This window comes from Microcebus murinus, chromosome 13 (genome assembly GCF_040939455.1).
Source record: "Microcebus murinus isolate Inina chromosome 13, M.murinus_Inina_mat1.0, whole genome shotgun sequence".
NCBI lineage: Eukaryota > Metazoa > Chordata > Mammalia > Primates > Cheirogaleidae > Microcebus > Microcebus murinus.
Genome location: NC_134116.1, coordinates 83,092,239 through 83,105,954, shown reverse-complemented (window position 1 = coordinate 83,105,954; position 13,716 = coordinate 83,092,239). Strand labels below are relative to the sequence as shown.

The 13,716-nt window shown below is 35.5% G+C and overlaps 1 protein-coding gene across 1 annotated transcript; it reads left to right on the top strand.

Moving 5' to 3' along the window:
- The first annotated feature begins 596 nt into the window (after window positions 1-596).
- On the top strand, window positions 597-13,474 carry LOC105871928 (uncharacterized). The gene is made up of 3 exons (XM_076009599.1): window positions 597-1,208; window positions 1,700-1,795; window positions 9,385-13,474. Exons 1-3 carry the CDS (start codon window positions 1,175-1,177, stop codon window positions 10,932-10,934), a joined length of 1,680 nt encoding a protein of 559 aa, XP_075865714.1. The 5' UTR covers window positions 597-1,174; the 3' UTR covers window positions 10,935-13,474.
- The last annotated feature ends 242 nt before the right edge of the window (window positions 13,475-13,716 follow it).

Here is a 13,716-nt window from a genome sequence, read left to right as displayed (position 1 = left end):
TTCTTCCTCAGAGTTCTACCTTTGTGCTGTTCAAAGGTGTGGCTTTTAGACCTGAGGCATTGGTGTCACTGGTGAGTTTGTTAGAAATGCAGAATCCGGGCCTCAGCAAGATCTCCTGAACCAGAATCTGCCTTACAACACGATCTCCAGTTCATTGCTGTTCCCAATAAAAATTGAGAAATATGCTTCTAAGTCACCATGGCTTTTTCCTCTGAGGAATAGACACAGCTGATTCTGTATGATGTAAATATAGCACTAAAAAATGTATATTTTTTGTTGATGCTTTTAGTTTATATTTCATATTCTATATAAGCATAGTGTCAACACTAATTTTGTGGAACTTACGTCATTCTCTTCCCACAGAGGTAGAGAATGCCTTAAAAATATTAATGTGTTTAAATGTATCTTCTTTTGTAATTCAGGTCACTCATATGTCAGAACCACTGTCTTTTCTTATTTTATTTTTTAATTATTTTTATTTATTATTTTTTAATTTTTTAATTTTATTTATTCTATTTTATTTTTTATTTATTTATTTTTTATTTAATTTAATTTAATTTTATTTTATTTATTGTGAGGCAGAGTCTTGCTCTGTTGTCTGGTCTATAGTGCCATTGTGTCAGCCCAGCTCAGAGCAACCTCAAACCCCTTGGCTGAAGTGATCCTCTTGCCTCAGCCTCCCAAGTACCTGGGACTACAAGTTCATGCCACCAATCCCCAGTTAAATTTTTCTATTTTTAGTAGAGATGGGGTCTCGCTCTTGCTCAGGCTTGTCTCGAACTCCTCACCTCAAGTGACCCTCCTGCCTTGGCCTCCCAGAGTGCTAGGATTACAAGTGTGAGCAACCACACCTGGCCCCAGTAGTCTTAACTCCCTCATTTTATCTTGCGTCAAATTAAGAATCCTACCCATGGCACGTGGTTGGTTGTTTATCTAATTTATATCAGGGACTGTTGATATTTCATTATGTGGGCATAGAATTCTCTCTGGAGGAATGATAATACCTTCACCCTAAGAACTCTGCCCATGGCTACATGGTCAGTGTGTTATTTATCTATCTATTTATTTATTTATATTGCAGGAACTGTTGACATTCAGGGATGTGGCCATAGACTTCTCTCCAGAGGAGTGGGAATACCTGGACACTGCTCAGCAGAATTTGTATAGGGATGTGATGTTGGAGACCTACAGAAACCTGGTCTCTGTGGGTGAGAATTACTTAACTCCAGAATATGTAATATGCCTCAAGGGTTTCATTTCTTTCCTTTGCAGAATGTCTGTTGGGAGTTTGTGCTTTGTATGAATGAGCTTCAGATTCCTGCTTTTGGGAGAAAATTAAGGATTTGTTAATATAAAAGAAATCTTTTATCTTTGACCCCATTAATTACCTTCCTTCTTGAGATGATTTGCAAGGTTTACTCTAGTGGTGATTGTAGGAATTCAGTGATGTAAATGTCTAGATCTTAAAATCCAATTTTTCCTTTTTATTTTGGATTCAGTCATACATGAAAGTGAATGACAGGATCCACAAATTTAAAGGGCTTCTTAAATATTCTACAGTGGCTGTCAGGGAATAGTATTTTGTAAAATAATTTTCTGCAGACTTCTATAATAATCTCCCTTCTCTGCTGAGTACAACACTAAGTTGAAAATTGAAGAACACCAAGCAAAATTCATGTGCCTTTTTCTAATAAAATAGAACTTGCTGTCTCTAAGCTGGACCTGGTCACCTTTTTGAAACAAATGAAAGAGTCCTGGAATGTGAAGAGAGAGGACACAGTAGCCCAACACCCAGGTAGGTGGGAGTGCATGAAGCAGATGACACAGGTGAGAGGTCCAAAGGTCAAGGAGGAAGCTAGACCTTAATGTGTAGATTCAGAAGCTCTGGTACAATGAAACTACTTTGTTTTTCTTTTTTTGTTGTTGTTCCAAGTGTGTTCACCAGATGAAACTACTTCTTGAGAAGCCTAGGTTTATTTCTCTTGCTTTCACAGAAGGACATCTTCTTTCTCATATTCTTTAATTATCTGAGGATTGATTCTCATTAAGATTGTGAAAAATATTTTCTGAGTATTCCCTTTGCCCTTCAGTGATCTTCTATCAAATTCACTGGGAGAGCCAAAATCCTCTCTGTGGTCCGTGAGGACCTACATAATCTACTTATCCATTGCCTTGGGAGTACTGGAAAAATCTGTGCATATTTTGGACTACCTGTATGCAAAACCATTTTTTAAGTTCTGTTTTTGCCTCACGTCAGAAGTGTGTGACCATAGTAGTGGACATAGTGATATTTGGTTCAGAAGTCCCAGGAATACTGTCGACAGTTGTGAAATATTTTCTGTTTTTTTTAGTTTCCAATCCTATAGAGGTTTCAGAGGTGTTTCTGCAGAAATTGAAACTCTGTAAATTCATCAGAGTACAAAGGATCTCCCTTTGCATTGGTGGTATACTGGTGAGCATAGCAGCCTTCCAAAGTATCTCCCTTTATTTAAATATCAAATTACATATTAAATATTAAACCTTTATTAGATATGTAATTTTTAAATATTTATTTTCTTTCCCCATTCATAGCAGATTGAAGAACCTGATAAATGTTTATTTTAATATCTAATCATATATTTTACTTTAACAGTTCCTTTTTCCTAACCTGAACTAAGATTAGAAATTTAAACTGCATATACACAATATCCACACATGTAAAATAGTTTAATGTACTACTTTTCATATAGAGTTCTTAAGTAAAAACAGTTGCTGGGGGCCGGGCGTGGTGGCTCACGCCTGTAATCCTAGCTCTCTGGGAGGCCAAGGCGGGCGGATTGCTCAAGGTCAGGAGTTCGAAACCAGCCTGAGGGAGACCCCGTCTCTACCAAAAATAGAAATAAATTAATTGACCAACTAAAAATATATATACAAAAAATTAGCTGGGCATGGTGGCGCATGCCTGTAGTCCCAGCTACTCGGGAGGCTGAGCCCCGGAGATTGAGGTTGCTGTGAGCTGACGCCACGGCACTCACTCTAGCCTGGGCAACAAAGTGAGACTCTGTCTCAAAAAAAAAAAAAAAAAAAAAAAAACACAGTTGCTGGGAAGCTTAGAACATTGGGCAGAATATAATAATATTTTGAGTGTTATCTTATTATCTTTAATATAATAATTATAATTTTATATATTTGTTTGGTTAAAGATGCAGCTTACTGAGAATATGTCCCTTAAGTTCGTTTGTTCCTGTGTTTGTTCTTCTTGACATGTCGATTTTTTTTTACAAACATAAATTTTACATTTTCGAGATGTACATCTTGATGATTTATATATGTATACATTGTGTAATGATTAACACAATGAAGTTAACACATTAATCATCTCACATAGTTACCAAATTTTGGAGGGGGGTGAGAACACTTAAAGTGTGCTCTTTTAATCTGTTTAAGAGAATACTTAATCTCAAGTGTATGATATAATACTGTTAATTATATTCACAATTCTGTATATTATATCCCTAGAATTTATTCATCTTGTAAATGAAAGTTTGTACTCTTTGACCAATATCTCCCTATTTTTACCACTCCCCTACTTTTGGCACCCACCATTCTAATTCCTACTTCTACTATGATCTCTCCTTTTTAAGTTCCACAAATAGCTCATATGATGCAGTAATTATATTTCTCTGTTTTATTTTAATTACCATAATTTCCACCTGGTTCATCCATCTATGTGTTCACAAATGAAAACAATCTCAGGTTGCACCCAGATCTCCTGAGCCAGAACATGCATTATAACTAGATCTCCAGTTCCTCGTTATACACAATGAAATTTGAGAAATATGCTTCTATATTACCTTTTTTGATATGGCTGAACTATACTGTACATTGTGAATAGTCTGCTATAATTATAAGAGAGTAGATATCTCTTTGTATTGCTGACTTCATATCCTTTCTGTATATACCCAGAAGTGGGATTGAAGGATTGTATGGTACTTCTGTTTGTAGTATGTGAAGAGCCTCCATACAGTTACCATAATGGCTGGGTCCGTTTGCATTGCCTCTGTCATTGTACAAGAGTTTCCTTTTCTCCTCACCTTTGCCAACATTTATCTCTTGACTTATAATAGTCCTTATAATAGGTGTGAGGTAATATCTCAAGATAATGAGATTGTTTGACTTGCATTTCCTTGGCAAATAATTATGTTAAACATCTTTTCATGAACCTATTTGCCACTTTTATGTCTTTGGAGAAATATCTACGCAGGTCCTTTGCACATTTTAAGTCGTATTCACTTTTTATTTGCTATTGACTTGAGATTCTTTTATGTTATAACTATTACATTCATCAGATATATTTTCTCCTAATCCTTGGGTTCTTATTTTATGTTTTTATTTGTTTCCTTTGCTGTGCAGAAACTTTTTAGTTTGATGTAGTTTTACTTGTTTTGGGGTTTTGCTTTTGCTGCTTATGGTTTTTGGTGTGATATAAAAAATTACTAAAGCTAATGTCAAAGAGATGGTTCCAGCCAGGCGTGGTGGCTTATGCCTATAATACTGGTATTGTGGGATGCCAAAGTGGGAGGATCACGTGAGGTCAGAAGTCCAAGAAGAGCCTGAGAGACCCCATCTATACACAAAAAAAGAGAAAAATTAGCGGGGCCTGATGCCACGCACCTGTAGTCTCAGTGACTTGGGTGGAGGCAGCAGGATAGTTTGAGCCAAAGACTGTGAGGTTGTAGTGAGCTATGATCACACCACTGCGCTTTATCCTGGGCAACAGGGTGAGACACTGTCTGGAAAAAAAAAAGATTGTTCCCTATGCTTTCTTCCAGAAGTTGTATAGTTTCTGGTATTACATTTAATGTTAATGCAGTTTTAGTTTAATTTTTGTTGATGGTGTGAATGTCCAATTTCATTCTTGTGCATGAGGACGGCACTTTTTATTATCAGTTATTGAAGACACTGCATCTTCTCCTTTTGGTATCTTTGTGCCCTTGTCAGAAACTGGTTGAGTGTATACTTGTGGCCTTATTTCTGCTTTCTCCATTCTTTTCCATTGTTGTGTTTGTCTGTTTTTATGCCAGTACCACACCTTTGGTTAGTATAGCTTTGTAATAGTTTGAAATCAAGAAGTGTGAAGACTCCAAATTTGTCTCTCAAGATATTGTTGGCTGTGTGGGGTCACTAGTGGTTTCATAGGAATTTTTGAATTCTTTACTATTTCTGTGAAAAATGCTATTGGAATTTTAATAGGGATTGTAGATCCCTTTGGATAGTATTAATATGAACATTTTATATTAATCCAATCCACAAATGGGGGATATCTTTTCATTTATTTGCATCTTCCGTTGTATTCATTAATGCCAGATTTAACCAAACAAATCTTTCACCTCATTTGTTGAGTCTTTAGAAATTTATACTATTTAATTCTATTGTAAGTGGGATTGCTTCCTTAACTTTTTTCAGATAGTTTATTGTTGGTGAAATGAAATTGAGTTTTGAATGTTGATTTTGTGACCTACAACTTTAGTGAATGGGTTTATTAGCTCTAACTTTTTGATATAATATTTACAGTTTTCTGTATATGTGATCACTTCATCTACAAGCAGAGAGAAATTTACTTCTTTATTTCTGATTTGAATATCTTTTGTTTCTTTTTATTACGTAATTGCTTTGGCTTGATCTTCCTAGCACTATGTTGAACAAAGGTGGTGAGATTGGGTATCTTTCTCTTGTTTCTGATCCTAGAGAAAAAAAATTAGCACTTCACTGTTAAGAATAATAGTACCAGGCAGGATGCAGTGGCTCATACCTGTAATCCTAGCACTCTGGGAGGCCGAGTTGGGAGGATTGCTCGAGAGCAGGAGTTTGAGACCAGCCTGAGCAAGAGCGAGACCCTGTCTCTACTAAAAATAGAAAGAAATTAGCCAGACAACTAAAAATATATAAAAAAATTATTAGCCAGGCATGGTGGCACATGCCTGTAATCCCAGCTATTTGGGAGGTTGAGGCAGGATTGCTTCAGCCCAGGAGTTTGAGGTTGCCGTGAGTTAGGCTGACACCATGGCACTCTAGCTTGGGCAACAGCGAGAGTCTGTCTCAAAAAAAAAAAAAAAAGGTATCTGAGGGCTTGTTGAATATAACCTTTATTATGGTGAGGTACATACCTTTGTATGTATATTGTTTCAAGTTTTTATTTTGAAAATATATTGAATTTTGTCAAATACCTTTAATAAATCTAAGATCATATAATTTGCATCTTTTCTGTTTTTATAGTGAATCATTTTTATTTATTTGTATATGTTGAAACATCCTTGTATCCCAAGTATAAATCCTACTTGCTCATAGTATATGATCTTTTTAATGTATTGATCAATTTGGTTTCTAGTATTTTGTCGAGAATTTGCTTGTATCTTCATCAGATACAATGGTTTGTGGTTTTCTTCCTTGTAGTGTCCTTATTTGGCTTCTGTATGAGGGTAATGATGGCCTCATAGCATGAGTTTGGAGATTTCTCCCCCTTCAATTTTTTGAAGGAGTTGGGATAGAAATGACATTAATTCATCTTTAAATACTTGCTAGAATTCACCTCTGAATAAGTCATTCAGTCGTGGGGTACACTTTGTTGGAATTTTTGTTTTTTTAAAATTACTGCTTCAATGTCTTTCTTCAGTATTGGTCTGTTTAGCATTTCTACTTCTTCATGATTTAATCTTGGTGGGTTGTTTTGAGGAACTTATTTATTCTAATTTATTCAATATGTTGTATGATTTTGTTCACAGTATTGTCATATTATACTTTGTATTTCTGCGATATGAGTCTTTTAATTTTCTTAGTCCTTTCTTGTTATCTTTTTCTTAATCTAGCCAAAAGTACTTTGATTTATTCTATTCTCTTTCTAACCCTTTCTTTTTTTTTTTTGAGACAGAGTCTCACTTTGTTGCCCAGGCTAGAGTGAGTGCCGTGGCGTCAGCCTGGCTCACAGCAACCTCAGTCTCCGGGGCTCAGCGATCCTACTGCCTCAGCCTCCCGAGTAGCTGGGACTACAGGCATGCGCCACCATGCCCGGCTAATTTTTTGTGTATATATATTTTTAGTTGGTCAATTAATTTATTTCTATTTTTGGTAGAGACGGGATCTCACTCAGGCTGGTTTCAAACTCCTGACCTTGAGCAATCCGCCCGCCTCAGCCTCCCAAAGTGCTAGGATTACAGGCGTGAGCCACCACGCCCGGCCTAACCCTTTCTTAATTATTTGCTCTAATCTTTATTATTTCCTTCATTATGCTAATGTTGGGATTATTTTATTCTTCCTGTTTAAGTTACTTGGGGGTTAAAGTTGGGTTGTTTATTTTAAGAACTTCCTTTTTCTCTTAATGTCAAAACTTATCATTATAAACTTGTCTTAGTAATGTTTTTGTTGCATCTTAGAAGTGTTTATTGCTGGTGCTTCAAATTTTATTTGTCTCAAAATACTTTTGGGTGTTTTTTTTTTATAGATTGTAAGAAACAATTTTCAGCAGAAAACTTTAATTGCATACAAAGACCCTGCCTTTCTACATCCCCGGTTGCATTTTTTGATGTCACAAATTATATCTTTTTGTATCGTGTATCCATTAACAAAAATTTATGGTTATTTTAAGAGTTCATCTTTTTACATCTATAGCCGAATTAAAAGTATTTTATTCACCATCATTATGATATTAAAACAACACAGAATACCATACATAGCATATAATTACACTTACCATGGAACTTTATAAGTTCACATAACCGTGTGTGTAATATTTTCATTTTCAATATGAAGCACTGACTCTCTTTAGCAATTTATGTAGGGCATGTCTCTTGGGTCTGGCTTTTTAAAGCTTCTTTTTGAGTTTTTTTGTATTTAACTAATTTTTAAAGGACAGTTTTTGCCAGAAACAGTGTTCTTGGCTGATAGCTGTCTTTTTTTTTTTTTTCCTGTAGCACTTTAAATATCCTGTAGCTTTCTGGCCTGCAAGGTTTGTTTGTTTGTTTGTTTATTCTATAAAATCTGTGGATCATCCTGTAGGGGTGCCCTTTTACATGCCAGGTTACTTTGTGCTTGCTGGTTTCAAGATTCTCTTTGTAACTTTTTTTTTTTTTTTTTTTTTTTTTTTTTGCGACAGAGTCTCACTTTGTTGTCCAGGCTAGAGTGAGTGCCGTGGCGTCAGCCTAGCTCACAGCAACCTCAAACTCCTGGGCTTGAGTGATCCTTCTGCCTCAGCCTCCCGGGTAGCTGGGACTACAGGCATGCGCCACCATGCCCGGCTAATTTTTTATATATATATCAGTTGGCCAATTAATTTCTTTCTATTTATAGTAGAGACGGGGTCTCGCTCTTGCTCAGGCTGGTTTTGAACTCCTGACCTTGAGCAATCCGCCCGCCTCGGCCTCCCAAGAGCTAGGATTACGGGCGTGAGCCACCGCGCCCGGCCTGTAACTCTTTAATCTTTGATTAAAACGTGTCTGGTTTTGGGTCTCCTTTTGTTATTCCTAGTTAGAGTAGTTTAGGCCTCTTTAAATTTTATGCTTCTTTCTCCCTCAACTTTAGAATATTCTCAGACGTTATTTCATCACATAAGCTGTATGCTCATTTTTGTCTCTCCTGTCAGTATAGAACTCCCCTTATAAATATTTTGGCATGCTTGATGGTAATGAGTCCCTTAGGCTCTCTTCAATTCTCTTCAATGTTTTTCTTTTTGCTTTCTTGACAATAATTTCAAATTGCCTATTACCAATTCTGCTGGGTTTGTTTTTTTCCTACTGCATCAAGTTTGCTGTTGACCGTATCTAGTGAATCTTTAAAATCAGTTATTTTATTTTCATCTCCATAGTTTATGTTTGTGGGTGTTTGTTTAGTTTTAATCTATTTGTAAATGATTTCGTTTTCTTTAAGCATTGTTTTACTCCTTTTATGTGGTTTTCTGTGTTATTGAGGTGATAGAACATCTCTAAGACAGATATTTTAAATACTTTAAAAATTATTTCATAGATGTTTACTTCTGTAGGGTCACTTAAATATTTCTGTCTTTTCATTGGATTATATTTCTTGGTTTCTTTGACTTTTTTTCATTTTCAAAGAGGTTTTGCTCTGTTTCATCCTTTAGACAATGGCTTTGTTCAGGAGAAGTTTTAGCACCATCCAGCCACTCCAGACATTCTAGGCACTTCTCCAGACTGTTGGGAGCATGTGTCTTCTCTGGAGTACTCTGTATATTTTCCCACTAAAAAAGCTGCCTGTATCTTGTTAAAGGCTCTTAATGTTTCCCTTCCATGATAAATTCCATGTGCTCTGCAGTCTTTCTGTTGCTTTAACAGTTATTCATCTTTGTTTCCACTCAACTCAGCATGCCATTTAAGCTATATTTACATTTCTTTTCAGCACTACATATTAAAGGAAGCAATAAGCATGCTTTTCAAAGCCCTAGAGAAACCCAGGACATTCGATATAGGATTGGATTAAGTGTTCAGTCAAATATTTCTGAAGATCTGAGATTGAAAATTGAAGAGGATATTTCCAAATGTGATCAATTTGATGAGTCCTTCATTAAAACTTTATTATTCTTCCACCAACCAATGATATCATCAAATGCCAAAATTAACAACCATGATCAGTATAGTAAGGTGTTAACCCAATCATCATTGCTTAATCAATACCAGGAAATAAATAATTGGGACAAACATTATATGTTAAAAAAAACTTTGATGTCCTTTATCCAGAACCTTACCCTAAATAACTACCAGAATAATTATATTGGTGAGAGAAATTGTCAATGTAGTAAACCTGAAAAAAACTTGAGCCAAGTCTCATGTTCTAGAAAATATCAGAACGGTCAGTATCCAGAGATCCAGTGCAAATGTAAAACATGTGGGAAAGTTTTTCATCATTGTTTAAAGGGCATTAGCCGTGAAGATACCCATATTCAAGGATATTCCTACAAATGTAATGAATGTGTAGAAGCTTTTGCCCAGTTAGGAAAACATTCTGAACATCAGGGAATTCATACCAAAGAAGACTCGTGCAGATATAAGAAATGTGAGATAGTCTCTAGTCAGTCATCCAATTTAAGAAAACAGAACATAATCCATCCTGAAGAAAACCTCTCCAGTAAAGAATGTGGCAAAAGCTTTAACCAAAGGTCACAGCTTAAACACCAGAAAATTTATACTAAGAAGAAATCCTACAAATGTAAAGAATGTGGAAAAGCCTTTACTCAGTTTTCAATCCTTAGACAACATAAGATAATTCATACTAAAGAAAAGCCCCACAAATGTAATGAATGTGGCAAAGCCTTTAACTGTAGTTCACACCTTATTCGGCATCAAAGAATTCATACTGGAGAAAAACCCTACAAATGTGAAGAATGTGGCATATCTTTTTCCCAGTCAGGAAACCTTATAAAACACCAAAGAATTCATACTGGAGAGAAACCCTACAAATGTAAAGAATGTGGCATGTTCTTTGCTCAATTTTCAAGCCTGAGACAACATCAGAGAATTCATACTGGAGAGAAACCCTACAAATGTGAAGCATGTGGCAAAGCTTTCAACAGAAATTCAAACCTTACTGAACACCAGAGCATTCATACTGGAGAGAAACGCTACAGATGTGAAGAATGTGGGAAAGGCTTTTACCGTATTTCACAACTTACCCAACACCAGAGGATTCATACTGGAGAGAAACCCTACAAATGTGAAGAATGTGGCAAAGCTTTCAGGTGTCGTTCAAGCCTTATTGAGCACCAGAGAATTCATACTGGAGAGAAACCCTATAAATGTGAAGAATGTGGCAAAGCTTTTAGCTGTCATTCAAGCCTTGCTCGGCATCTGAAAATTCATACTGGAGAAAAACCCTATAATTGTGAAGAATGTGGCAAAGCATTTAACTGTCGTTCTACCCTTAATCGACATCAGAAAATTCATAATGGATAGAAACCTTACACATGTGAAGAATGTGGGAAAGCTATTAACTGTCATTCAAGACTTACTCAACATTAGAAAATTCATAATGAACAGAAACCCTACAAATGTGAAGTGGCAAAGCCTTTAACTGTAGTTCACACTTTACTCAACATCAGAGAATTCATAGTACCCTATAGATGTAGTACATGTGAAAAGAGTTTTATCCCAAATATAAAACTTAGGAATCATCAGAGTTCATAGAAAAAGAAATTGTATGGGAGCAATAAATTTGCAGAATAGCCAAAACTTAAGTATAAGTGCATCAGGGCATTCATACAAGTATAAAACTAAAGAACACTTTAAGATTTTACTCTAATCCAAAGTATTTATTGTAGAGAACAATGTGAAGTCAAAGCAATTAGATCATTGATCTGGTCATATTTTTTTAAAAGACCAAGAACATTGCTGTTTGGACAGGTGTAATTATATTCTATGTGTACTTTGTATTGACAGTATTTGAAATTTTTGGGAAGCTATTAATAATATTCATACAATTCAGTTTTCAAATTAGTTGATGCTATACCATCCTTAATGTTCTTATGAAAATATATGATTTGTTATTTGTGCATTAGAGCTATGAGAGGCCATTTATTATTAGATGAATTAGATTCATATTTCTTCTATGAAAGTTTAACGGAAAATGGAAAATACATTAAGAAAATTTAAGGAAAGATGCTTTTGTGTTTGAATCATGAAACAATGATGCATGTAAGCATACAATATGTGATCAGGGCATTTTTGTCTGTATTAAGTAGGAAAACCTGTCAATCAGTTAAAGTACTGGCATATCTTTTTAGTAGAATGAAATAGATGTCTTGAGTGTTATTTGATGTGATAGAGGATATAGACATGTTGAATGGTCTTTGTTAGAAATAAAAATGTTTTCACAGATATCAGATGAAAGTGAAAATAACTCCTATCTGAAAGATTTGATATTAGTCAAATCAATGTGCACTAAATAATTAGCCTCAATCTTTAAGACTGAAGAAAGCATAAGATGCACTATACTAGATAGAAAATAATGCTTCTTGGATGCTTCTGACCAAGGAACATGTAGTGGATTTTAAAATGCTTTATTTAGGGTATGGGATAATTAATTAATTTTCAGTAGCAATACTAAATTTTTTTAAATGTTTTAACACTGATGTGCAATGAATGAAATATTATTCTGACACCAATGTTAAACTATCTTGTTCAAAATTGTAGTTAACAGATGAAAATAATGTACCATTTGGGTAACACAGTGGAATAACTTTTTTAATAATCCCTTTTCCCTGAGGACCTAAACTTTCAATAATTTGGAGAACGTTGTTCTCATAGTTACTATTTTGTGTCCTTCTCTCTTTTGTATAACTATGGGGATGTTGATGTGGTTATAATAAAGATTATATGGGAGTATAATTTGTAGCCATACCTTTATATTCTAAATCACTATTCATAAAATTTTACCCAATATTTTTTCTTTGCACAAGGCCCTTTTCTGGGCCAAACATATAGAGATGTTTTGTTTTAATTTACATTTAATGCAATAGTAATATATCAAGCTAAAAGTAAACTTTGTGTATGAGAACTATAGCGGAAGAAATGCATTTGTGTATACTGATCTTTAGAAGTAAATGTGATAGTGGGTCAAAACAAATAATTTCAAAAGAGGTGATGATTTACAAGCAAACTAGATCTTAAAAAGTCTCAAAGCAAACTTAGTTTTACTATGGTACATTAAATTTATTTCTTACAAATCTCATGTCTCCAGGGTACAGAAACCTCTTATACAAATCTGGTCTATTTTGCTTGTCACCTGTTCTGTTAGAGTAATTATGACTTTACTGTCATTCAAATTGTTACAAGCACATGGGCTGTCACATGCTTACACTTTAGGATGGGTCGTCTTCCACCCTTTAAGCTGCACAACACAGCAGGATGGAGTTTCTAACTGCATCTTCTCAGTTTCAGACTTACTCACAAAGCTAACTGCTAACATGGAAGTAGAGGCTTTCATATTCTTTTATAACAGTGATTCTTCATCTAGCCCCTTTACCTTCTTCTCAGCTGATAAGTGGCTTCTGTGGCCACTTAAAAAGTTCATGGTAATGGCCAATCCAGTATCAATGCCACATGGTGGTTTTCCTCATCCTATGGGTTGATGAAGTTTTCTAGTGACAAGTTCCCCAATATGTCTTCCATTCTGGGGGCATCCTTGTGCTCAGTAGTCCACATGCATCTCACAAATGGACAACACTGCTCCAAATAGATGCGGAGTAACACCCCAGATTTTCCACTCCAATGTCTTCCACTTGACCATACTTTGGTTAGTGTTCTTGGGCTGGCCAGCTCACCAGTTGTTATTTGAAAGGTCCTTACATGCAAAGTGCCACTCAAATGCAGGAGCTAAGAAACTAAAGAAAGGCAGACAAGACCAATGTGTCAAAGAGGGTGATGTATTGGGGAATTTATGGACAGGTGAGCATGGTCATGAGTGGCAACAAGACAGGTGGATCTCCATGGAGTTACACCCCAGATACAGGGGTTATATACTATAGGAAGAAGGTATACATATTAATGTGAAGAACTGTTAAAAATTGACTTTCCAGGAATTCTGTGTGCTTCATAGTTTGCAACTAGTGTAGTAAAATTAAGGTTCCTTTGACCTGAGGGCAGGATTTATGATAATATGTGCTCTTACACAAGGAATGGTTGATAAAATAAAATTCCGAGAGGCTTTCCCAGAACACGGATTAATCAGAAGTCAGCG